At 46.9% G+C, this 24,421-nt stretch overlaps 1 protein-coding gene across 1 annotated transcript in view; it reads left to right on the top strand.

The window, feature by feature from the left end:
* myo10 (myosin X) overlaps positions 1-24,421 on the top strand; it is a 366,827-nt gene that overhangs the window by 238,310 nt on the left and 104,096 nt on the right. The window contains exon 27 of the mRNA XM_072509536.1: positions 15,370-15,527. Within this exon, the coding sequence (XP_072365637.1) occupies positions 15,370-15,527 (158 nt within the window). The remainder of the gene's footprint in view (positions 1-15,369; positions 15,528-24,421) is intronic.

The following is a 24,421-nucleotide window of genomic DNA, read 5'->3' as shown; positions in this document are numbered from 1 at the left end:
CTTTACGAATCCCGTCTGGTCCTCGTGACTCACCCCCTCGTGACTCACAGTCCTCAATCCTCATGGCCAACAGTTTTGCCAGCAACTTAGCATCTACGTTAAGGAGCGAGATCGGTCTATACGACCCACATTGCAGTGGGTCCTTATCCCGCTTCAAGATCAAAGAGATCGTCACCTCCAACATTGTTGGGGGCAGGGCCCCCAGGTCCTTACCAGCAACGGTGCTAACAGGTCGACATATTTCCTATAAAATTTCACCAGGAACCCATCCGGCACCGGGGCCTTCCCTGCCTGCATGTTCCCCAGTCCTTTGACCAGCTCCTCCACCCCAACCGGCGCCCCCCAAACCAGCCACCTCCACCCTTGGGAACCTTAATTGGTCCAAGAATCGCCGCATCCCCTCTTTTCCCCCTGGGGGCTGGGACCTATACAGCTCCTCGTAAAAGGCCTTAAAAGCCTCATTCACTTTCCCCGCACTCCGCGCCGTAGTTCCCCTGCCATCTTTGATTCCGGCTATTTCCCTCGCTGCCATCCTCTTACGGAGCTGATGTGCCAGTATCCGACTCGCCTTCTCCCCTTATTCATATATCGCCCCCTGTGCCTTCCTCCACTGTGCCTCTGCCTTCCCTGTGGACAACAGGTCAAACTCCGTCTGGAGACTTCGTCTCTCCCTGAGTAGTCCCTCATCTGGAGCCTCTGCATAGCTCCTGTCCACCCTTAGAATCTCCCCCACTACCCTCTCCCTTTCCCTGCCCCCTCTCTTCACCCAATGAGCCCTGATGGAGATTAACTCTCCCCTGACCACCGCCTTCAGTGCCTCCCATACTACTCCCACCTGCACCTCCCTGTTGTCGTTGGCCTCCAGATACCTTTCGGTACACGCCCGCACCCTCCCGCACACTTCCTCGTCTGCCAGCAGTCCCACATCCAACCTCCACAACGGGCGTTGGTCCCTCTCCTCCACCCAGCTCTAGCTCCACCCAAATCGGTGCATGGTCTGAAATGGTTATGGCCGAATACTCCGTTCCCTCCACTTTCGGGATCAATGCCCTGCCCAGAACACAAAAATCTATCCGGGAGTAGGCCTTATGGACGTGGGAGAAGAAATAAAATTCTCTGGCCAAAGGCCTGGCAAATCTCCACGGATCTACTTTCCCCCCCCCCCCCCCCATCTGGTCCATGAACCCCCGAAGCACCCCGTCCTAGATCTGGCGCGATCTAATGCTGGGTCCAGCACCGTATTAAAATCCCCCCCCCCCATTATCAAGCTCCCTACCTCGAGGTCTGGGTTACGCCCCAACATCCGTTTCATGAATCCAGCATCGTCCCAGTTCGGGGCATATACATTCACCAGTACCACCTCTGTCCCCTGCAACCTACCACTCACCATCACGTATCTGCCTCCCTTGTCCGCTACTATGTTCTTGGCCTCAAACAACACCCGCTTTCCCACCAGTATTGCCACCCCTCTATTCTTCGCATCCAGCCCCGAATGGAACACTTGTCCTACCCATCCCTTCCTTAACCCGGCCTGATCTGCCACCTTCAGATGTGTCTCCTGAAGCATGGCCATGTCTGCCTTCAGTCCCTTTAGGTGCACGAACACTCGGGCCCTCTTAACAGGCCCATTTAGGCCTCTCACATTCCACGTGATCAGCCGGATTGGGGGGTTACCTCCTCTCTTTCCCCCCCCACCCCGCCGACTAGCCATCTCCTATCTTAGGCCAGTCCCGTGCTCGCGCCTCCCGCACCCTCCAGTCCCCCAGGCGGGGAACCCCCGTCCCGACCACCTCTTCCAATTTAAGTTCCCCCTCGGAAAGTGCAGCAGCAACCCTAAAATCACCCGCCCGCCCCCCGCGCTGCATCTACATCTAGCTCTTTTGCTCCCCCATATGACTTCCGTGAGTCAGCTGACTTCTGCTGACCCCGGCTTCCCCCGCCTTCCCGTTGATCCCCCCGTGTGGGAGTCTCTCCTCCTCCTTACCTTCCTCCATCTACCCCCCTTTTTGGCGCGGGAAAAAGCCCGCGCTTTCCTGAACCAGCCCACCCCCTGTGGCGCAGCTCCTGTTGCGGCCCTTATCCCAGTTCCCTCATCCCCGAGTCTCACCTCCCTCCAGCACCAACGGCCACGTACCCCAACACCATCATCTCGTCTACAGAAAAGAAAAAAGGGAAATTTTAGGAATTTTAACCAGAACTCTACCCCATCCCCATCCATCATCCCAAAGTATTCTTTGCCCATAATATACAACCGACATCTCCCACCGCAACCACATCCCCTCCCGCAACCACATCCCCTCAGTTCGAGTCCAGTTTTTCCGTCTGAATAAAGGTCCAAGCCTCTTCTGGCGTTTCAAAATAATGGTGTCTGTCCTGATAAGTGACCCACAGTTGCGCAGGCTGCAGCATGCCGAACCTGACTCTTTTTTTATGCAGCACCGCCTTGGTCCGGTTGAAGCCAGCTCTCCTCCTTGCCACCTCCGCGCTCCAATCCTGGTAAACTCGGACCACCACGTTCTCCCATCTACTGCTCCGCACCTTCTTGGCCCATCTCAGCACACTTTCTTTGTCCAAGAAGCGATGGAACCTTGCCACTATCGCCCTTGGCATCTCATCGGCCTTGGGTCTCCTCGCCAGGACCCGGTGGGCCCCTTCCAGCTTCAGGGGGCTCGGAGAGGCCTCCGCACCTATCAGGGAATGGAGCATCGTACTCACGTACGCCCCGGCATCAGCTCCCTCCACTCCTTCGGGAAGACCCAGAATCCGGAGGTTCTTCATCCTTGACCTGTTCTCCAGGACATCAATTCTCTCGGTCCCCCTCCTGTGCACCGCCTCGTGCGCCTCCATTTTTACCGCCAGGCCCAGGATCTCGTCCTCGTTGGTATTCACTTTATCATTCACCTCGCGAAGCTCCACCGCCTGGGTCTTCTGGGTCTCCTTCAGCCCCTCGATCGCCAACAGCATCGGCGCCAGCACCTCCTTTTTCAGCTCCTCCACACATCGCTTCAGGAACTCCTGCTGGTCTGGCCCCCACGCTGCTCGCTCTCCGCCCTCCGCCATGTTGCTTTTTTCCCCTCGTTTTGGTCTCTGCTCCAGGGCCTCTTTTCTCGTCGTTCCACCGCTGATCTCGGCCATAAATCATAAGGGGGGACCTTACTGCACCTTCCCACACGGGATTAATTCAAAAAAGCTCCGTTGGGGCTCCTCTGGAGAGCCCGAACGTCCGTTGACGCGGGAGCTGCCGAAACGTGCGGCTTAGCTCCGCATCGCCGCAACGGGAAGTCAATATTGGGGAAGTTAAAGTCTCCCATCACAACAACCCTGTTGCTTTTACTCCTTTCCAAAATCTGTCTACCTATCTGCTCCTCTATCTGCTCCTCTACATCCCGCTGGCTGTTGGGTGGCTTGTAGTAAACCCCCAACATTGTGACTGCACCCTTCTTATTCCTGATCTCTACCCATATACCCTCGCTGCCCTCTGAGGTGTCCTCCCGCAGTACAGCTGTGATATTATCCCTAACCAGTAGCACAACTCCTCCACACCTTTTACCTCTGCCTCTATCCCGCCTGAAACATCTAAATCCTGGATGTTTAGCTGCCAATCCTGTCCTTCCCTCAACCAGGTCTCTGTAATGGCAACAACATCACAGTTCCAAGTACTAATCCAAGCTCTAAGTTCATCTGCCTTACCCGTAATACTTCTTGCATTAAAACATATGCACGTCAGGCCACCAGTTCCGTTGTTTTCAGCAACATCTCCCTGTCGCCTTTCCTCAGAGCCAAGATGGCCCTACTTCCCCCTCAATTTTTTCACCTTCTGACCTATTGCTCCGGTGCCCACCCCCCTACCATACTAGTTTAAACCCTCCCGTGTGACACTAGCAAACCTCGCGGCCAGGATATTTATGCCTCTCCAGTTTAGATGCAACCTGTCCTTATACAGGTCACACCTGCCCCGGAAGAGCTCCCAGTGGTCCAGATAGCTGAAACCCACCCTCCTACATCAGCTGTTTAGCCACATGTTTAGCTGCTCTATCTTCCTATTTCTAGCCTCACTGGCACGTGGCACAGGGAGTAATCTCGATATTACAACCCTTGAGGTCCTGTCTTTTAACTTTCTGCCTAGCTCCCTGAACTCCTGCTGCAGGTCTTCATCCCCCTTCCTGCCTATGTCGTTAGTACCAATATGTACCAAGACCTCTGCCTGTTTGCCCTTCCCCTTCAGGATGCCCGCTACCCATTCTGAGGCATCCTGGACCCTGGCACCAAGGAGGCAACATACCATCCTGGAGTCTCTTTCACGTCCACAGAAGCGCCTATCTGTGCCCCTGACTATAGAGTCCCCTATTACTATTGCTCTTCTGCACTCTGACCTCCCTGCTGAACATCAGAGCCAGCCGTGGTGCCACTGCTCTGGCTGCTGCTGTTTTCCTCTGATAGGCTATTCACCCGACAGTATCCAAAGGGGTATATCTGTTTGAGAGGGGGACAACCACGGGATTCCTGCACTGCCTGCCCCTTCTGGTGGTCACCCATTTCTCTGCCTGCACCTTGGGCGTGACCACATTTATACAACTGCTATCTTTGACTCTTTCCGCCACCTGCATGCTCCTAAGTGCATCCAACTGCTACTCCAACCGAACCATGCGGCCTGTGAGGAGCTCCAGATGGGTGCACTTTCTGCAGATTAAGCCATCCGGGATGCTGGAAGCCGGAAGGACCTGCCACATCTCACAGTCAGAGCACTGCACCCCTCTAATTGACGTTGCGTTAATTAATTAGTAAATTAAATTTAAAACATTTTTTTTTAAGTTACTGTTAATTACATGTTTCCTAGCACTAGATTTCTACTATAAATGTAGAAGCTAAATACTGTACTCTCCGATCTCTGGCTTAGATACCCCTCTAAATTATGACTAAGTAATTAATTATGTTTAATTAGTTAAACAATATTTAATTTTTAAATTTAGTGCAGATTCACTATCAGCCAATCAGGTCACAGCTTTCCTGTGACGTCACTTTTCAGCCCCCCCCCCCCCCCCCCCCCCCCCCAGTCGGATCACTCAGAATAGCAGAATATCTATCACTTAACTGTTGCCAAGCTCTCTCTCGCTCCTGAAAATGAAGGCCACTGGAACCTGGAGGTAAGATTTTATATCACCTACCTTCCCAGGATGCTCCCTGGTTTTCTCTCTGCTTCCCGGAATGCACTCTGGATCTCTCCCTGCTAATTACCAGTTACAAAGCCAAATGAAGGAAGCAGAACAAAAAGGGAAACAGCACCTCCTCCACTCCGTGCCGAATTACCACACTGCTTATATTACCAAGTTCCAATTCCCACCCTGGCTGTGTCTCACTCACTCAGGATGTGTCCCCTTCACCTGCGCAAAGCTTACTGAGTGCACGTTGTATCTGTCTTTTATACAGAACTCAGCTAAACAAGATGAGTCACACTATTTCAGTTTCAAACAGAAGAATACAATGTACACCCTTGTGCCACTAAACAGGCCTCAGATGACTGACAGCAATTAGGGTGGGGGCAGCTTCGGCCAATCAGACACTGAGCTAGACACTGACCTTTTAACTGAAAAATAGTTTTGAAGATTTGAATTCACCACTTACCTCTTTAATTACCACACTGCCCAAATTACCAGTTCCAATTCCCACTCTGGCTGTGTCTCACTCACTCAGGCTGTGTCTCCTTCACCTGCGCAAAGCCTAGTCGGAATGCCTAGGGTGGAAACTTGTTGAGGCAACGGGTCTCGCCTGCAAACCGGAGAACAAGCAAGAGATTCACACTCCTCCTTTCTGAAGGCCACTGATCCACATGCCAGTCAGTCAGTGGCGAGGCCAACAAGAGCAGTGGGCCTTCTCCTCAAATCAAGACCCTGGGGGCAATGAGAGGCCAATTGTTCTTGTGAGCCACAGTGCCACTGGGGAGGCCTTGGCTGAAGCTGGAATCCCAGGATCTCGGAGCAACTCAGGCCACAGGGTGGGGATGGGTTTCTCAGAGTGGGGGTTGCAAAGAGAGGGTTGCTCTCAGTGGAGCCCTTCCTTCCAGATACCCAGAGCCCCAATCAGGCACATATGCCTTTTTATGAGACACACAAACAGAACCCCGTCCCCCTTTTAGCTGTTGTGGATTAATATGACTAGTGACCAGATGAGACTCTTAAGTAGCAATCAGGTGGCCTCTTAAGGGCCTCAATTGGTGGTGAGGGAGGAAGGTCAAACATGAGCCTTCCCATCTAGAACTTAATTCTGATGGAGTCAGGAAGGTGGCACCTCTGAGTGAACCAGCAGAAAATTCCACCCCTCGTGTGCAAAATGCAAAATGTTCCCCATTTTTAATTGGAGGTGAAAATCAGATTTCCTCCCACACAACACTTTCATCTGATGGTACAGGGTTTTGGACACCTATTGAAAGCTTCCCAGGTTTGAGAGTTTGCGAAGAATAATTCTGAATTATGAGTGTAAATGTTTTGACAGCTTTAAATATCACTACTTGAGCTGTATTGTACATAGGAACAGTAGTCGGCCATTCAGCCCATCAAGCCTGTTCCACTATTTAATAAGATAATGGCTGATTGGACAGTTCAGTGCCTTTTACACCCACTATCCCCATAACCCTTTACGTTATTGTTAATCTGAAATGTATCACTAAATGGATATCTGTCCTGTAAGGGGAGCTTGGAGCTTTTGCAATGACAACTATTCCACAATGAATGCTCGGCTGGGTTTCAAAGGCTTCAGCTTAGCAGCTGGTCTTATTGATCCAAGAACTGTTGAAACTTTTATGATCTTAAAATAACAGAATGTGCCTTGAACGTTGTTCCTTGTTGGTTTACAAATACTTAAAAGATTACAACTCTTTTTTTTAAATCCGGTATCAATGATAGTGAGTTTGAATTGAGGGTTTTGTTAGATTGTTAGCAGTTTAAGTCTTTTTTCAATTATTTTAAAAGCATTCTCATTGCTGTTGCATTGCTCCTGAGAGCTTACATAGTGCATACGGGATGAGTGATTGTGGAGGATACATGGGGGCTATAAACTTGGCATGGGAAATATAAGGTGGCATGGATTGTGGGTGGATAGAAGGTGTGAGAGTTGAGATTTAAAGTGCCTTTAGAACATAAGGACATAAGAACTAGGAGCAGGAGTAGGCCATCTGGCCCCTCGAGCCTGCTCCACCATTCAATGAGATCATGGCTGATCTTTTGTGGACTCAGCTCCACTTTCCGGCTCGAACACCATAACCCTTAATCCCTTTATTCTTAAAAACGTTTAAAGAAGGAGCCTCAACTGCTTCACTGGGCAAGGAATTCCAGAGATTCACAACCCTTTGGGGGAAGACGTTTGTCCTAAACTCAGTCCTAAATCTACTTCCCCTTATTTTGAGGCTATGCCTCCTAGTTCTGCTTTCACCCGCCAGTGGAAACAACCTGCCCGCATCTATCCTATCTATTCCCTTCATAATCTTATATGTTTCTATAAGATCCCCCCTCATCGTTCTAAATTCCAACAAGTACAGTCCCAGTCTACTCAACCTCTCCTCGTAATCCAACCCCTTCAGCTCTGGGATTTACCTAGTGAATCTCCTCTGCACACCCTCCAGTGCCAGTACGTCCTTTCTCAAGTAAGGAGACCAAAACTGAACACAATACTCCAGGTGTGGCCTCACTAACACCTTATACAGTTGCAGCAGAACCTCCCTAGTCTTAAACTGCATCCCTCTAGCAATGAAGGACAACATTCCATTTGCCTTCTTAATCACCTGTTGCAGTTGTAAACCAACTTTTTGCGACTCATGCACTAGCACACCCAGGTCTCTCTGCACAGCAGCATGTTTTAATATTTTATCATTTAAATAATAATCCGTTTTGCTGTTATTCCTACCAAAATGGATAATCTCACATTTGTCAACATTGTATTCCATCTGCCAGACCCTAGCCCATTCACTTAGCCTATCCAAATCCCTCTGCAGACTTCCAGTATCCTCTGCACATTTTGCTTTATCACTTATCTTAATGTCGTCTGCAAACTTGGACACATTGCCCAACTCCAAATCATCTCTGTAAATTGTGAACCAACACTGATCCCTGAGGGACACCACTAGCTACTGATTGCCAACCAGAGAAACACCCATTAATCCCCACTCTTTGCTTTCTATTAATTAACCAGTCCTCTATCCATGCTACTACTTTCCCCTTAATGCCATGCATCTTTATCTTATGCAGTAACCTTTTGTGTGGCACCTTGTCAAAGGCTTTCTGGAAATCCAGATATACCACATCCATTGGCTCCCCATTATCTACCCCATTGTTAATGTCCTCAAAAAATTCCACTAAATTAGTCAGGCACGACCTGCCCTTTATGAACCCATGCTGCGTCTGCCCAATGGGACAATTTCCATCCAGATGCCTCACTATTTCTTCCTCGTTGATAGATTTCAGCATCTTCCCTACTACCGAAGTTAAGCTCACTGGCCTATAATTACCCGCTTTCTGCCTACCTCCTTTTTTAAACCGTGGTGTCACATTTGCTAATTTCCAATCCGCCAGGACCACCCCAGAGTCTAGTGAATTTTGGTAAATTATCACGGGTGCATTTGCAATTTCCCTAGCCATCTCTTTTACCGCCGGGACCATCCCAGAGTCTAGTGAATTTTGGTAAATTATCACTAGTGCATTTGCAATTTCCCTAGCCATGTCTTTTAGCACTCTGGGGTGCATTCCATCAGGTCCAGGAGACTTGTCTACCTTTAGCCCCATTAGCTTGCCCATCACTACCTCCTTGGTGATAACAATCCTCTCAAGGTCCTCACCTGTCATAGCCTCATTTCCATCAGTCACTGGCATGCTATTTGTGTCTTCCACTGTGAAGACCGACCCAAAAAACCTGTTCAGTCACTCCGCCATTTCCTCATCTCCCATTATTAAATCTCCCTTCTCATCCTCTAAAGGACCAATATTTACCTTAGCCACTCTTTTTTGTTTTATGTATTTGTAGAAACTTTTACGATCCATTTTTATATTCTGAGCAAGTTTACTCTCATAATCAATCTTACTCTTCTTTATAGCTTTTTTAGTAGCTTTCTGTTGCCCCCTAAAGATTTCCCAGTCCTCTAGTCTCCCACTGATCTTTGCTACTTTGTATGTTTTTTCCTTCAATTTGATACTGTCCCTTATTTCCTTAGATATCCACGGTCGATTTTCCCTCTTTTTACCGTCCCTCCTTTTTGTTGGTATAAACCTTTGCTGGGCACTGTGAAAAATCACTTGGAAGTTTCTCCACTGTTCCTCAACTGTTTCACCATAATGTGGAGATGCCGGCGTTGGACTGGGGTGAGCACAGCACGAAGTCTTACAACACCACGTTAAAGTCCAACAGGTTTGTTTCGATGTCACTAGCTTTCGGAGCGCTGCTCCTTCCTCAGATTCACCTGAGGAAGGAGCAGCGCTCCGAAAGCTAGTGACATCGAAACAAACCTGTTGGACTTTAACCTGGTGTTGTAAGACTTCGTACTGGTTTCACCATAAAGTCTTTGCTCCCAGTCTACCTTAGCTAGTTCTTCTCTCATCCCATTGTAATCTCCTTTGTTGAAGCACAAAACACTAGTGCTTGATTTTACCTTCTCACCCTCCATCTGTATTTTAAATTCCACCATATTGTGATCGCTCCTTCCGAGAGGATCCCTAACTATGAGATCCTGAATCAATCCTGTCTCATTACACAGGACCAGATCTAGGACCGCTTGTTCCTCGTAGGTTCCATTACAGTTCGAGGAAACTATCGCGGATACATTCTATAAACTCCTCCTCAAGGCTGCCTTGACCGACCTGGTTAAACCAATCAACATGTAGATTAAAATCCCCCATGATAACTGCTGTACCGTTTCTACATGCATCTGTTATTTCTTTGTTTATTGCCTGCCCCACCATAATGTTACTATTTGGTGGCCTATAGATTACTCCTATCAGTGACTTTTTCGCCTTACTGTTCCTGATTTCCACCCAAATGGATTCAACCTTATCCTCCATAGCACCGATGTCATCCGTTACTGTTGCCCAGATGTCATCCTTAATTAACAGAGCTACACCACCTCCCTTACCAACCACTCTGTCCTTCCGAAAAGTTTGATACCCTCGGATATGTAACTCCTAGTCGTGACCATCCTTGATGCATGTTTCAGTAATGGCCACTAAATCATAGTCATTCACGATGATTTGCGCCATCAACTCATTTACCTCATTCCGAATACTACGTGCATTCAGGTAAAGTACACTTATGTTGGTTTTTTTTACCTCTGTTCTGAATTTTAACGCCTCGATCAGTAACCTCTCCTAAGTTATATTTCCTCTTAACCTTTCTCCTCATTTTCCTTGTCGTCGAACCCACATCTTCCTGTAACAACCTGCCGCGCCGCTTACCATTAATGTTTTCACTTCCCGTTTTATTCCTTTTAGTATTCCTGGTCCTATTCACTGAGCTCCCCTCAGTCACTGTACCTTGTACTGTCGCCCTTTTTGATTTTTGACTGTGGCTTCTCTGCCTTACACTTTCTCCCTTACTGCCTTTTGTTTCTGTCCCTGTTTTACTACCTTCCAACTTCCTGCATCGGTTCCCATCCCCCTGCCACATTAGTTTAAAATCTCCCCAACAGCTCTAGCAAACATCCCCTAGGACATCGGTTCCAGTCCTGCCCAGATGCAGACCGTCCGGTTTGTACTGGTCCCACCTCCCCCAGAACCGGTTCCAATGTCCCAGGAATTTGAATCCCTCCCTCTTGCACCATCTCTCGAGCCACGCATTCATCCTATCTATCCTGACATTCCTACTCTGACGAGCCCGTGGCACTGGTAGCAATCCTGAGATTACTACCTTTGAGGTCCTACTTTTTAGTTTAACTCCTAACTCCCTAAATTCAGCTTGTAGGACCTCGTCCCGTTTTTTACCTATATCGTTGGTGCCTATGTGCACCACGACAGCTGTCTGTTCACCCTCTTTCCCCCCATTCCTCCCCCCCCCCCCCCAGAATGTCGTGCAACCGCTCCGAGACAACCTTGACCCTTGCACCAGGGAGGCAACATACCATGCTGGTGTTTCAATTGCGTCCGCAGAACCGCCTGTCTATTCCCCTTACAATTGAGTCCCCTATCACTATAGCCCTGCCATTCTTCTTCCTGCCCAGCTTTAAATGATGTTGGCTGCTCAACTGTTATGTTAGAGGACCAAGATCTCTAGCCAGCCCACCTCTACATCACCACTCCTCATGTATTCCATCGTGTCTCGCAAAATACACTATGAACCCAATCCTTGTTTGAAGACAAAAATCCATTGGAAAGTCATACATGGTCGCATTTTACAAGCCACAAGATGTGGAGGTCAGGTTTTCCCAAGCCCTGACAAATCCTGGCTTACACAGAAATTCACAGCCAATGGGTGCAATCTAGCAGCCCCGATAGCCACGGGTGCAAATCCTGTAATGGTCGTTAAATATCACGAGCAACCAGAGATGAATATGCACAGGCAAGATCTCAGTTTGAGATCTTAGCCGCTGCCCCACCGCCGATGATGTTTCAATAAATTTACATATACATTCTAGGTTTGACGCCGTATTGTCTGCCCATAGAACATAGAACATTACAGCGCAGTACAGGACCTTCGGCCCTCGATGTTGCGCCGACCTGTGAAACCATTCTTCAGCCCATCTACACTATTCCCTTATTGTCCATATGTCCTTAGTGTTGGCGAGTCCACTACTGTTGCAGGCAGGGCATTCCACACCCTTACTACTCTCTGAGTAAAGAACCTACCTCTGACGTCTGTCTTATATCTATCTCCCCTCAATTTAAAGCTATGTCCCCTTGTGCTAGACATCACCATCCGAGGAAAAAGGCTCTCACTGTCCACCCTATCCAATCCTCTGATGCCTCATGCCTCAATTAAGTCACCTCTTAACCTTCTTCTCTCTAACGAAAACAGCCTCAAGGTACTCAGCCTTTCCTCATAAGATCTTCCCTCCATACCAGGCAACATTCTGGTAAATCTCCTCTGCACCCTTTCCAATGCTTCCACATCCTTCCTATAATGCGGCGACCAGAATTGCACGCAATACTCCAAATGCGGCCGCACCAGAGTGTTGTATAGCTGCAACATGACCTCATGGCTCCTAAAATCAATCCCTCTACCAATAAAAGCTAACACACCGTACGCCTTCTTAACAACCCTCTCAACCTGGGTGGCAACTTTCAGGGATCTATGTACATGGACACCGAGATCTCTCTGCTCATCCACACTGCCAAGAATCTTACCATTAGCACAGTACTCTGTCTTCCTGTTATTCCTTCCAAAATGAATCACCTCGCATTTTTCTGCATTAAACTCCATTTGCCACCTCTCAGCCCAGCGCTGCAGCTTATCTATGTCCCTCTGTAACTTGTAACATCCTTCTACACTGTCCACAACTCCACCGACTTCAGTGTCATCTGCAAATTTACTCACCCATCCTTCTACGCCCTCCACCAGGTCATTTATAAAAATGACAAACAGCAGTGGCCCCAAAACAGATCCTTGTGGTACACCACTAGTAACTGGACTCCAGTCTGAACGTTTCCCATCAACCACCACCCTTTGTCTTCTTCCAGCTAGCCAATTTCTGATCCAAACTGCTAAATCACCCTGAATCCCATGCCTCTGTATTTTCTGCAGTAGCCTACCATGGGGAACCTTATCAAACGCTTTACTGAAATCCATATACACCACATCAACTGCTTTACCCTCATCCACCTGTTTGGTCACCTTCTCAAAGAACTCTATAAGGTTTGTGAGGCATGACCTACCCTTCACAAAACCGTGTTGACTATCTCTAATCAAATTATTCCTTTCCAGATGATTATACATCCTATCTCTTATAAACCTTTCCAAGACTTTTCCCACAACAGAAGTAAGGCTCACTGGTCTATAGTACCGGGGTTATCTCTACTCCCCTTCTTGAACAAGGGGACAACATTTGCTATCCTCCAGTCTTCTGGCACTATTCCTGTAGACAAAGATGACTTAAAGATCAAGGCCAAAGGCTCAGCAATCTCCTCCCTAGCTTCCCAGAGAATCCTGGGATAAATCCCATCCGGCCCAGGTGACTTATCTATTTTCACACTTTCCAGAATTGCTAACAACTCCTCCTTATGAACCTCCAGCCCTTCTAGTCTATTAGCCTGAATCTCAGTATTCTCCTCGATAACATTGTCTTTTTCCTGTGTGAATACTGATGAAAAATATTCATTTAGCACCTCTCCTATCTCCTCGGACTCCAAGCACAACTTCCCACTACTGTCCTTGACTGGCCCTACTCTTACCCTAGTCATTCTTTTATTCCTGACATATCTATAGAAAGCTTTAGGGTTATCCTTGATCCTACCTGCCAAAGACGTCTCATGTCCCCTCCTGGCTCTTCTTAGCTCTCTCTTTAGGTCCTCCCGAGCTAACTTGTAACTCTCGAGCGCCCTAACTGAACCTTCATGTCTCATCTTTACATAAGTCTCCTTCTTCCTCTTGACAAGTGTTTCGGCTGCTTTAGTAAACCACGGTTCCCTCACTCGACCACTTCTTCCCTGCCTGACAGGTACATACTTATCAAGGACACGCAGTAGCTGTTCCTTGAACAAGCTCCACATTTCCATTGTGCCCATCCCCTGCAGTTTTACTCTCCATCCGATGTGTTCTAAGTCTTGCCTCATCGCATCATAATTGCCTTTCCCCCAGATATAACTCTTGCCCTGCGGTATATACCTATCCCTTTCCATCACTAAAGTAAACGTAATCGAATTGTGGTCACTATCACCAAAGTGCTCACCTACCTCCAAATCTAACACCTGTCCTGGTTCATTACCCAGTACCAAATCCAATATGGCCTCTCCTCTCGTTGGCCTATCTACATACTGTGTCAGGAAACCCTCCTGCACACATTGGACAAAAACGGACCCATCTAATGTACTCGAACTATAGCGTTTCCAGTCAATATTTGGAAAGTTAAAGTCCCCCATAACATCTGCCCTGTTGCTTTCGCTCCTATCCAGAATCATCTTTGCAATCCTCTCCTCTACATCTCTGGAACTTTTCGGAGGCTTATAGAAAACCCCTAACAGGGTGACCTCTCCTTTCCTGTTTCTACCCTCAGCCCATACTACCTCAGTAGACGAGTCCTCATCAAACGTCTTTTCTGCCACTGTAATACTGTCCTTAACTAACAATGCCACCCCTCCCCCCTTTTACCACCTTCCCTGAGCTTACTGAAATATCTAAATCCCGGCACCTGCAACAACCATTCCTGTCCCTGCTCAAACATGTCTCCGAAATGGCCACAACATCGAAGTCCCAGGTACCAACCCATGCCGCAAGTTCACCCACCTTATTCCGGATGCTCCTGGCATTGAAGAAGACACACTTTAAACCACCTTCCTGCCTGCCGGTACACTCCTGCAACTTTGAAACCTTACTCATGACCTCACTATTCTCAACCTCCTGTATACTGGAGCTGCAATTCAGGTTCCCAAGCCCCTGCTGAACTAGTTTAAACCCTCCGAAGAGCATTAGCAAATTTCCCCCCGAGAATATTGGTACCACTCTGGTCCAGGTGCAGACCATCCCGTTTGTAGAGGTCCCACCGACCCCAGAATGAGCCCCAATTATCCAGAAATCTGAAACCCTCCCTCCTGCACCATCCCTGTAGCCACGTGTTCAACTCCCCTCTCTCCCTATTCCTCGTCTCGCTATCACGTGGCATGATGTTTCATTCTCTCCCGCTGCCGCAACTCACTACTGATTTTCAAAAAGTGAAAAGCAGTTGTGGTGACCACGTCAAGGGCAGGGAGGTGACTCTAGTCCCCAAGGGTTGAGGGACATGCCTGGGCATTGCCCCTGGCACTGGCAGTGGGCAATGCCCAGTGGCTACCCCCCTCAATTGTCAGGAGAGGCGTATTATTATCCACCACTGGGGGCACGGTGCCTGTGGAGCAGCATGTCTGTGGTGCTTTGGCCCCACCCTGCCAGCTGACTGTGTAATCCTCACAGGCACAATGTTAAAGTGCTGTTAAATCGGGCAAGAAAAGGCGCCTGTGAAGCCGGCAAGTTTCACACCGCTTTTGTCGTCTGATCCATCATTCCATGCAATTTTTGGGAAGATTGTACCCAATACCTTGTATAATAGAGTGCTTTTGAATCAGTTAATTCAAACACTCTCATGTCCACAACATTTGAGGCGTTGCTATTTCTCACATGATTTCCTTTGTTGCAATTCGAGTAAAACCATAATTAGTTTCATTACTGCACATTTCCTATTTTTAATAATATTTATTTGTTGATTGACAGGTTATTGGAATGTGACCATATATGGTCGTAAACATTGCTATCATCTTTTCACAAAACTTCTGAATGAGGCGACGAGGTGGGCAAATGCCGTTCAAAGTGTTATCGACACCAAAGCACCCATCGATACACCCACACAGCAACTTATTCAAGACATCAAGGTAAAGAAACACGTGAAACATTGAATGTAATAAAATATGAATGTTACAAATTCAAATGCCTTATTCGGAGTATAATATATTACACAGTTGAAAATAAGTAAAAGTAACAGAAATAACTATGCATCATATTAAGTTATAGCATTTTACATGCTGACATATATAATACAATCATGGTATATTGTTCACTAATCTCGATTTAAAAAACAAATATGTAAACAGATTATGGAAAGATGTAGGAGCAACAGGGTGGTGGTGATAGGAGATTTTAATTTTCCCAACATTGACTGGGATACACTTAGTGTCAGAGGTCTAGATGGAGCAGAATTTGTAAGGAGCATCCAGGAGGGTTTTCTAGAGCAGTATGTAAATAGTCCAACTCGGAAGGGGCCATACTGGACCTGGTGTTGCGGAATGATCCCGGCCAGGTGGTTGAAGTTTCAGTCGGGGTTATTTTGGGAATAGTGATCACAATTCCGTAAGTTTTAGAATACTCATGGACAAAGACGAGAGTGGTACTAAAGGAAGAGTACTAAATTGGGGGAAGGCCAACTATACCAAAATTCGGCAGGAGCTGGGGAATGTGGATTGGGAGCAGCTGTTTGAAGGTAAATCCACATTTGATATGTGGGAGGCTTTTAAAGAGAGGTTGATTAGAGTGCAGGACAGACATGTCCCTGTGAAAATGAGGGATGGAAATGGCAAGATTAGGGAACCATGGATGACAGGTGAAATTGTGAGACCAGCTAAGTGGAAAAAGGAAGCATACATAAGGTCTAGGTGACTGAAGAAAGACGAAGCTTTGGAAGAATATCGGGATTGTATGACCAATCTGAAACGAGGAATCAAGAGGGGTCATGAAATGTCTTTAGCAAACAGGGTTAAGGAAAATCCCAAAGCCTTTTATCCATATATAAGGAGCAAGAGGGTAACTAGAGAAAGGGTTGGCCCACTCAAGGACAAAGGAGGAAAGTTATGCGTGGAGTCAGAGAAAATGGGTGAGATTCTTAACGAGTACTTTGCATCGGTATTCACCGAGGAGAGGGACATGACGGATGTTGAGGTTAGGGATAGATGTTTGATTACTCTAGGTCAAGTCGGCATAAGGAGGGAGAATGTGTTGGGTATTCTAAAAGGCATTAAGGTGGACAAGTCCCCAGGTCCGGATGGGATCTATCCCAGGATACTGATGGAAGTGAGAGAGGAAATAGCTGGAGCCTTAACAGATATCTTTGCAGCATCCTTTAACACGGGTGAGATACCAGAGGACTGGAGAATTGGTAATGTTGTCTCCTTGTTTAAGAAGGGTAGCAGGGATAATCCAGGTAATTATAGACCGGTGAGCCTTACGTCAGTGGTAGGCAAACTGCTGGAGAAGATACTGGGGGATAGGATCTATTCACATTTGGAAGAAAATAGACTTATCAGTGATAGGCAACATGGTTTTGTGCAGGGAAGGTCATGTCTTACCAACTTAATAGAATTCTTTGAGAAAGTGACAAAGTTGATTGATGAGGGAAGGGCTGTAGATGTCATATACATGGACTTCAGTAAGGCATTTGATAAGGTTCCCCATGGTAGGCTGATGGAGAAAGTGAAGTATCATGGGGTCCAGGATGTACTAACTAGATGGATAAAGAACTGGCTGGGCAACAGGAAACAGAGTAGTAGTAGTGGAAGAGAGTTTCTCAAAATGGAGAACTGTGACCAGTGGTGTTCCACAGGGATCCGTGCTGGGACCATTGTTGTTTGCGATATATATAAATGATCTGGAGGAAGGTATAGGTGGTCTGATTAGCAAGTTTCCAGATGACACTAAGATTGGTGGAGTAGCAGATAGTGAAGGGGACTGTCAGAGAATACAGCAGAATGTAGATAGATTGGAGAGTTGGGCGGAGAAATGGCAGATGGAGTACAATCCGGGCAAATGCGAGCTGATGTATTTTGGAAGATCCAATTCAAGAGCGAACTATACGGTAAATAAAAAAGCCCTGGGGAAAATTGATGTACAGAGAGATCTGGGTGTTCAGGTCCATTGTACCCTGAAGGTGGCTGCGCAGGTCGATAGAGTGGTCAAGAAGGCATACGGCATGCTTTCCTTCATCGGAAGGGGTATTGAGTACAAGAGTTGGCAGGTCATGTTACAGTTGTATAAGACTTTGGTTCTGGTCGCCACATTACCAAAAGGATGTGAATGCTTTGGAGAAGGTGCAGAGGAGGTTCACCAGGATGTTGCCTGGTATGGAGGGCACTAGCTATGAAGAGAGGTTGAGTAGATTAGGATAATTTTCATTAGAAAGACGGAGGTTGAGGGGGTCCTCATTGAGGTCTACAGAAGCATGAGAGGTATAGACAGGGGGGATAGCAAGAAGCTTTTTCCCAGAGTGGGGTCTCCATTTCCAGGGGTCATGAGTTCAAGGTGAGAGGGGAAAAGTTTAAGCTAGATATGCGTGGAAAGCTCTTTACGCAGAGGGTGGTGGGTGCCTGGAACGCATTGCCGGCAGAGGTGGTAGAGGCGGGCACAATAGCGTAATTTAAGATGTATCTAGACAGATATATGAATGGGTGGAGAACAGAGGGATACAGATCCTTAGAAAATAGTTTTAGATAGAGGATCGGCGCAGGCTTAGAGGGCCGACGGGCCTGTTCCTGTGCTGTAATTTTTCTTTGTTCTTTGTAAAAACTGTTTCCTCTCGTTACATTCTCTTTAAAGACTAATTCCAGCCACAAAGAATACATCCGATTTCAGATGCATGGTGAGGCCTCTGGAACTGATTTTTCAAAATGTTTTCATCCATGGAATGTAGGCCCCACTGGTTAGACCAACATTTATTGCCTATTTCTAATTGCTTTCACCGCCACCTTGAACTGCTACAGTCCACATACTGTAGGTTCACCCACAGTGCTGTTCGGGAGTGAGTTCTAGGATTTTGACCCAGCGACAGTGAAGGAATGGTGATGTATTTCCAAGTTGTGATGGTGAGTGGCTGGGAGAGGAACTTGCAGGTGATGGTGTTCCCAGGTATCTGCTGCCCTTATCCCTCTAGGTGGTAGAGTTGTGGGTGTGGAAGATGCTGCTGAAGAAGCTTTGGTTAGTTGCTGTTGTACATATTGTAGATGGTACACACTGCTGTCACTGTGCGTCGGTGGTGAAGATTGTTAATGGTTAACATGGTGAATGGAGCTAATAAAACGGGCTGCTTTGTCCTGGATGATGTCGAGCTTCTTGAATGTTGTTGGAGCTGCAAGTCCAACAACTCTTCCAGGCAAGTGGAGAGTATTTCATTACACTCCTGACTTGTGTCTTATAAATGGTGGACAGGCTTTGCGGAATCAGCAGGTGAGTTACTCGCCACAGGATTCCTACCATCTGTCCTGCTCTTGTAGCTGCAGTATTTATACGGCTAGTCCGGCTCAGTTTCTGGTCAACAGTAACCCTCAGGATGTTGATAATGGGGGATTCAGCAATGGTAATGTCATTGAATATCATGGAGAGATGGTTGGATTCTCTCTTGTTGGAGTTGATCAGTGCCTAGCACTTGTGTGGCATAAATATTACCTGCGATTTGTCAGCTCAAGCCTGGATATTGTCCAGGTCTTGCTGCATTTGAGGTCATCAGTGGATATCCTCACTTCTGGCCTTATAATGGAGGGAAGATCAATTGATAAAGCAGATGAAGATGATTGGACTTAGGACCTGAGGAAGTCCTCCAGTGATTAGCCACCTTTGGTCATTCTTCTTCACTTTCATCTTGCTAATTTCCTGAAGGTGGGGTTATGTTTTGATATTGTTGCTTCCCTTCTGGGAGGGGTTCGTATCCTTGTGCTGTTTCCCCACAGGACTGGCTATGTTATGATAATGCTGTTTCTTCACTTTACGAGGTGTGTTTCCATAGTGCTATTTCCCCACTCGGCTGGTATGTTTCAATAGTGTTTCTACAGGACTGGGTGTCTTTCCATAGTGCTTTCTGCACCACGGGTCTGTGGTGGTTCTTCGTTTAATTTTGAACACTAAGGGCAATTTAGCATGGCCAATCCACGTATTCTGCAAATCTTTGGACTGTGGGAGGAAACCGGAGCACCCGGAGGAAACCCACGCAGACACAGGGAGAACGTGAAAACTCCACACAGACAGTGACCAAAGCCAGGAATCGAACCTGGGACCCTGGAGCTGTGAAGCAACACTGCTAACCACTGTGCTACCGTGCCGCCCACTTTTGATCTGCCATTCCCAAGGAAAATGATGCTACAGGAGTCAGGGAAAGAGAAAGTAGTTGAGATACTGGATGGGCTAAAATTGATAAAAACAAAGTATTAGATAGGCTGTGAACCAAGCCGGGAATCGAACCTGGGACCCTGGAGCTGTGAAGCAATTGTGCTATCCACAATGCTATCGTGCTGCCTCTTTTGAAACCATTTTTGCAATCCTTTCCTCTACATCTCTGGAACATTTCGGAAGTCTATAGAAAACCCCTTGTTGAATCCCAAATTTCTTTATCCGTCAGTCTGGCCTCAATAAAAGTCGAGATGGATTTGCAAGTATAACAATAGTTATTTTATTCAGCTTGCAAGCTACCTAGTCCACAGTGATACAGATAACATGTTGCTCTCTGCAGCCCCGGGACTAAGTGAATGTCCCAGACAAAGAGATCAGTACTGATACATTCAAATGGCATCAAGTTTCACATACTCGACACCCATAGGTCATCCTATGTCCCTCCTGACTTGTTTGATCTATTCTGATTGGCTCACTTCCAATCCCTTTCTCCGGCCCCTATCAATTCAGCATCACTCTCATAGACACACCTCTTCCTGCTTTTTTCCATGCGGTCTAAAATCCTTTGTCTCTACTTGCCAGAATCAAAGTGGCTTATTTCTACATTACATTAACTAATATCTCTAAAGTAACTATTTTATATCACATTCGTCACCCTAACAGGGTGACCTCTCCTTTCCTGTTTCTAACCTCAGCCCATACTACCTCAGTAGACGGGTCCTCATCAAACGTCCTTTCTGCCACCGTAATACTGTCCTTGACTAACAAAGCCACCCCTCCCCCTCTTTTACCACCTTCACTGAGCTTACTGAAATATCTAAACCCCGGCACCTGCAACAACCATTCCTGTCCCTGCTCTATCCATGACTCCGAAATGGCCGTAACATCGAAGTCCCAGGTACCAACCCATGCCGCGAGTTCACCCACCTTATTCCGGATGCTCCTGGCATTGAAGAAGACACACTTTAAACCACCTTCCTGCCTGCCGGTACACTCCTGCAACTTTGAAACCTTACTCATGACCTCACTACTCTCAACCTCCTGTATACTGGAGCTACAATTCAGGTTCCCAAGCCCCTGCTGAACTAGTTTAAACCCTCCCGAAGAGCATTAACAAATTTCCCCCCCCAGGATATTGGTACCCCTCTGGTCCAGGTGTAGACCATCACGTTTGTAGAGGTCCCACCGACCCCAGAATGAGCCCCAATTATCCAGAAATCTGAAACCCTCCCTCCTGCACCATCCCTGTAGCCACGTGTTCAACTCCTCTCTTTCCCTATTCCTCTCTCGTTATCACATGGCACGGGTAACAACCGAGAGATAATAACTCTGTTTGTCCTCGATCTAAGTTTCCACCCTAACTCCCTGAATTCCTGCCTTACATCCCTATCCCTTTTCCTACCTATGTTGTTGGTACCTATGTGGACCACGACTTGGGGCTGCTACCCCTCCCCCTTAAGGATCCCGAAAACACGATCTGAAACATCACGTACCCTGGCACCTGGGAGGCAACACACCAACCGCGAGTCCCTCTCGTTCCCATAGAATCTCCTATCTATCCCCCTAACTATGGAGCCTCCAATGACTAATGCTCTACTCCTCTCCCCCCTTCTGGGAGGGGGGGGGGGGGAGAGGGCGAACAGCCAGCTGTCGTGGTGCACATAGGCACCAACGATATAGGTAAAAAACGGGACGAGGTCCTACAAGCTGAATTTAGGCAGCTAGGAGTTAAACTAAAAAGTAGGACCTCAAAGGTAGGAATCTCAGGATTGCTACCAGTGCCACGAGCTAGTCAGAGTAGGAATGTCAGGATAGAGGATGAATGCGTGGCTCAAGAGATGGTGCAAGAGGGAGGGATTCAAATTCCTGGGACATTGGAACCGGTTCTGGGGGAGGTGGGACCTGTACAAACCGGACGGTCTGTACCTGGGCAGGACTGAAACCGATGTCCTAGGGGGTGTTTGCTAGAGCTGTTGGGGAGAGTTTAAACTAATGTGGCAGGGGGATGGGAACCGATGCAGGAAGTTGGAAGGTAGTAAAACAGGGACAGAAATAAAACGCAGTAAGGGGGAAAGTGTAAGGCAGAGAAGCCATAGTCAAAAATCAAAAAGGGCGACAGTACAAGGTACAGTGACTGAGGGGAGCTCAGTGAATAGGACCAGGAATACAAAAAGGAATAAAACGGGAAGTGAAAACATTAATGGTAAGTGACGCGGCAGGTTGTTACATGAAGATATGGGTTCAACGACAAGGAAAATTAGGAGAAAGGTTAAGAGGAAATATAACTTGGGAGAGGTTACTGATCGAGGCGTTAAGATTCAGAACAGAGGTTAAAAAAAAACAACATAAGTGTACTTTACCTGAATGCACGTAGTATTCGGAATGAGGTAAATGAGTTGATGGCGCAAATCACCGTGAATGACTATGATTTAGTGGCCATTACTGAAACATGCGTCAAGGATGGTCACGACTGGGAGTTAAATATCCGAGGGTATCAAACTTTTCAGAAGGACAGAGTGGATGGTAAGGGAGGTGGTGTAGCTCTGTTATTTAAGGATGACATCCAGGCAACAGTAAGGGATGACATCGGTGCTATGGAGGATAAGGTTGAATCCATTTGGGTGGAAATCAGGAATAGTAAGGCGAAAAAGTCACTGATTGGAGTAGTCTATAGGCCACCAAATAGTAACATTATGGTGGGGCAGGCAATAAACAAAGAAATAACTGATGCATGTAGAAATGGTACAGCAGTTATCATGGGGGATATAAATCTACATGTCGATTGGTTTAACCAGGTCGGTCAAGGCAGCTTTGAGGAGGAGTTTATAGAATGTATCCGCGATAGTTTCCTAGAACTGTATGTAATGGAACCTACGAGGGAAAAAGCGGTCCTAGATCTGGTCCTGTGTAATGAAACAGGATTGATTGAGGATCTCATAGTTTTGGGATCCTCTCGGAAGGAGCGATCACAGGAAACTTCCAAGTGATTTTTCACAGTGCTCAGCAAAGGTTTATACAACAAAAAGGAAGGACGGTAAAAAGAGGGAAAATCGACCGTGGATATCGAAGGATATAAGGGAGAGTATCAAATTGAAGGAAAAAGCATACAAAGTGCAAGATTAGTGGGAGACTAGAGGACTGGGAAATCTTTAGGGGGCAACAGAAAGCTACTAAAAAAGCTATAAAGAAGAGTAAGATAGATTATGAGAGTAAACTTGCTCAGAATATAAAAACAGATAGTAAAAGTTTCTACAAATACATAAAACAAAAAAAGAGTGGCTAAGGTAAATATTGGTCCTGTAGAGGATGAGAAGGGAGATTTAATAATGGGAGATGAGGAAATGGCTGAGGAACTGAACAGGTTTTTTGGGTCGGTCTTCACAGTGGATGACACAAATAACATGCCAGTGACTGATGGAAATGAGGCTATGACAGGTGAGGACCTTGAGAGGATTGTTATCACCAAGGAGGTAGTGATGGGCAAGCTAATGGGACTAAAGGTAGACAAGTCTCCTGGACCTGATGGAATGCATCACAGAGTGCTAAAAGAGATGGCTAGGGAAATTGCAAATGCACTCGTGATAATTTACCAAAATTCACTAGACTCTGGGGTGGTCACGGCGGACTGGAAATTAGCAAACGTGACACCACTGTTTAAAAAAGGAGGTAGGCAGAAAGCGGGTAATTATAGGCCAGTGAGCTTAACTTCGGTAGTAGTGAAGATGCTGGCATCTATCATCAAGGAAGAAATAGCGAGGCACCTGGATGGAAATTGTCCCATTGGGCAGACACAGCATGGGTTCATAAAGGGCAGGTCGTGCCTGACTAATTTAGTGGAATTGTTTGAGGACATTAACAGTGCGGTAGATAACGGGGAGCCAATGGATGTGGTATATCTGGATTTCCAGAAAGCCTTTGACAAGGTGCCACACAAAAGGTTGTTGCATAAGATAAAGATACATGGCATTAAGGGGAAAGTTGTAGCATGGATAGAGGATTGGTTAATTAATAGAAACCAAAGAGTGGGGATTAATGGGTGTTTCTCTGGTTGGCAATCAGTAGCTAGTGGTGTCCCCTCAGGGATCAGTGTTGGGCCCAAAACTGTTCACAATTTACATAGATGATTTGGAGTTGGAGACCAAGGGCAATGTGTCCAGGTTTGCTAAGATAAGTGGTAAAGCAAAAAGTGCAGAGGATACTGGAAGTCTGCAGAGGGATTTGGATAGGCTAAGTGAATGGGCTAGGGTCTGGCAGATGGAATACAATGTTGACAAATGTGAGGTTATCCATTTTGGTAGGAATAACAGCAAAAGGGATTATTATTTAAACGATAAAATATTGAAACATGCTGCTGTGCAGAGAGACCTGGGTGTGCTAGTGCATGAGTCGCAAAAAGTTGGTTTACAGGTGCAACAGGTGATTAAGAAGGCAAATGGAATTTTGTCCTTCATTGCTAGAGGGATGGAGTTTAAGACTAGGGAGGTTCTGCTGCAATTGTATAAGGTGTTAGTGAGGCCACACCTGGAGTATTGTGTTCAGTTTTGGTCTCCTTACTTGAGAAAGGACGTACTGGCACTGGAGGGTGTGCAGAGGAGATTCACTAGGTTAATCCCAGAGCTGA

This window comes from Scyliorhinus torazame, chromosome 6 (genome assembly GCF_047496885.1).
Source record: "Scyliorhinus torazame isolate Kashiwa2021f chromosome 6, sScyTor2.1, whole genome shotgun sequence".
Classification (NCBI taxonomy): domain Eukaryota; kingdom Metazoa; phylum Chordata; class Chondrichthyes; order Carcharhiniformes; family Scyliorhinidae; genus Scyliorhinus; species Scyliorhinus torazame.
This window is presented reverse-complemented; position numbering and strand designations above follow the sequence as displayed.